Source organism: Ceratina calcarata, unplaced genomic scaffold (assembly GCF_001652005.2).
Source record: "Ceratina calcarata isolate Rehan_Ccalc_2016 unplaced genomic scaffold, ASM165200v1 scaffold340, whole genome shotgun sequence".
Lineage (NCBI taxonomy): Eukaryota > Metazoa > Arthropoda > Insecta > Hymenoptera > Apidae > Ceratina > Ceratina calcarata.
In genome coordinates, this window is record NW_017156829.1 from 1 (window position 1) to 2,474 (window position 2,474).

Genomic DNA, 2,474 nt, shown 5'->3' on the forward strand with positions numbered 1-2,474 from the left:
TTACACATTATCTTACGATGTAAAAAATGGAGGAAGTATGAGGTGTTGTAAAAGACCAGTCGATTATATAAAACAGAATACAAAGAACAGATGACCATTCAAGTCGTTAACTTTAATGAAATATTGCTGGATGATACTTTATGTACTATTTTGTAAGACTGTTCGCGTCCTTTTCGCGTTTCCCATTTTGCAACTGTTAACGTTGCTGGCGAATCTCAGCGAGTTCAGTGTTTCATTATAACACTCGTCTAAAGGCGATACGTTCAGTAACATCAAAGTTTTCGAGTTACCACCTAAGGACGGCATCAATAGATGCGTAAGCTTCGAATTTCTATACGGGATGTGTTCTTGCTTCTTTAAAAGAGCAAGTATCACGTTGCCCAGATTTGCCAGCGACTTGTTGATGTTTTTTGTTTCAGTCACTCGTACAGACTCCTCGTTCTTTAATCTTTCCGAACCCGCCAGATCGACCAAATTCAAGTTTCCTATCGAGACCTCTTCTTTCGTTTTATGCGTTCCGATAAGCTTTATTCTCGCCACAGAATGCGACCTCGATGATCTGTAATATAAAATTTTCGCATAAAAACATGTCTACGCTGTTGTTTCAACCACAGAAGGTGGAATTACCGTTCGTTCGATTGGGTAGCTGCAACCGCTCTGTTACGTTGCGCTATTAAAAGACACTCGTGTAACTCTTCGGGGCTATGAATTTCCTCTACTTGGAGATTAGTGACGAACAAATCGTGACCCTTGGGGTCAGCCATTCGAATGTCGTGATTCTTTGGTTGACAATCCAGTAAATCAACAATATGCTCGTTGTAGATTTCAAGAAAACTGGCTTCTATTCGGTATTCCCAACCAAGTAATTGAAACTCTTTCATTAATACCGTTCTAGGTATCATGCCTTCTGTCTCAATACCAGGTAAACCCTCCATAGTGTAAGTTTTGCCAGAACCAGTTTGACCGTACGCGAAAACGCAAACGTTATAGCCTTCCAACGCAGATTGTACCAACAACGCTAATTCTTCAAAGATATCTTCTTGTTTCGCGGTTGGTGGAAACACTTTATCGAAAGAAAATTCTTGTCGATTTGCTCTGTACTTCCCGCTAGCCGCACTCGAGCTATCGAACTTGCCGACTTCAATAGTGCATTCGTCTATGAAGTTCAATGTACACATCCTGTAGGAAACAAAAAAATATTCTCAAGAATCCGTTAGATATCAATATAATGTAAAATACATACGGTTTCCCAAGCTCTTCGTTCGTTCTGGGACGAACCCTACAGAACACTCTGATGTTCCCTTTCATCTCTTGAATTGCGTTATGCAGTACTCGGCGATCTTTATCCATGGTGTGTACTAGAGTCTGTAAATCTGTTTTCAGTTTCTCGAGGTCTTCATTGATTTTCATTTGAGTATCTAAATTCAATTGTAAATCTTTTACTACGGCTTCGTGCTTACTAATTAGAGTTTCCTGGCTGCGACACTTCTGTTTAAATTGGTCCAGGATGCTTGAAACGTTTTGAACTGTTTCTTCTGACTCTTTTAATTGTTTCGTTAAACTTTCGTTTTCTTTATGAACTTTATTCATCTCCTCTTTCATTTCCTTAAGGTCCTTGTCCAGTTTTTCGTTTAAAGTTTCATATTCCTCTGCCTTTTTTTTATACGTGCTCTCAGTTGTCTTCAAGGAGTTCAGTTGTTCTTCTAATTCACTGCATTTCGATGCAGTCTCTTTAAATTGTTGTCTCACATTAGACAATTCGTCACTTGCTTGGGCCAATCGACCCTTCAAGTCCCACTTCATAGGCTTGACAGGTGCACCACTATTTTGTGTCTTCCCAACTCTCGTAGTCTGACTAGGTTTGGCAGTGTTTGTTAATGTAGTACCAGTTCTTGTTGAAGTAGTTGTCACTTTGGCTACAGGTCTAACATATGGTTTCTTAACATCCCCGTGTACTGTGGAGGTTGTAGCTGGCCTTTTCACAGCTCTAGTATTAATGGAAGACATGGTTTTTGATCTGGTAAGAGTCTGCTTGGAGGGAGCCTTATTTTCAGTTGCACATTTATCAGTAATATTCATAGTACTCTTGCATTTCTTCAAAGTTTCACTAGAGCTTTTTTGTGGCTGATTATTCTTATCTTTCAGCTCTTTATTAGTGTCCATGTCTGTTTTAACTTCCTTTATTGAATTAATTACACTCTTCACAGTACTTGGTACATTAAATTTTGGTTTTGGTAGTCGTGACTCCATCTAAAAATCATTGTTAACAAAACTGAGAAATAGAGTAAAGGAAATAATCGAAATAAAAGTGAAGAATATGAAGGAAAGGATTTACTCAATAGAAGCTCAAATATAAATTATCAAAACATTTAAACGCATGATTTAATGTTTAACAAATGAATCTACCATTCATGCATCCACAAATCCAATTCTGTTATACTTTCCAACGCTAATAAATACTATGACTTAAATAT

General features: G+C 38.0%; 1 protein-coding gene across 2 annotated transcripts in view; it reads right to left on the reverse strand.

The window, feature by feature from the left end:
* Positions 1–18: 18 nt before the first annotated feature.
* Positions 19–2,474, reverse strand: part of LOC108625082 (protein claret segregational-like) — a 5,173-nt gene continuing 2,717 nt past the window's right edge. Inside the window, exons 2-4 of one of the 2 annotated variants that reach the window (XM_018024808.2) lie at positions 1,244–2,250; positions 628–1,179; positions 19–559 (exon numbers count right to left, since the gene is read on the reverse strand). In XM_018024808.2, coding sequence (XP_017880297.1) covers positions 139–559; positions 628–1,179; positions 1,244–2,250 — 1,980 coding nt within the window. In that variant the 3' untranslated portion in view covers positions 19–138. Of the gene's footprint in view, positions 560–627; positions 1,180–1,243; positions 2,253–2,474 lie in introns of both variants that reach the window. The other variant, XM_026813601.1, reaches the window with a different exon arrangement.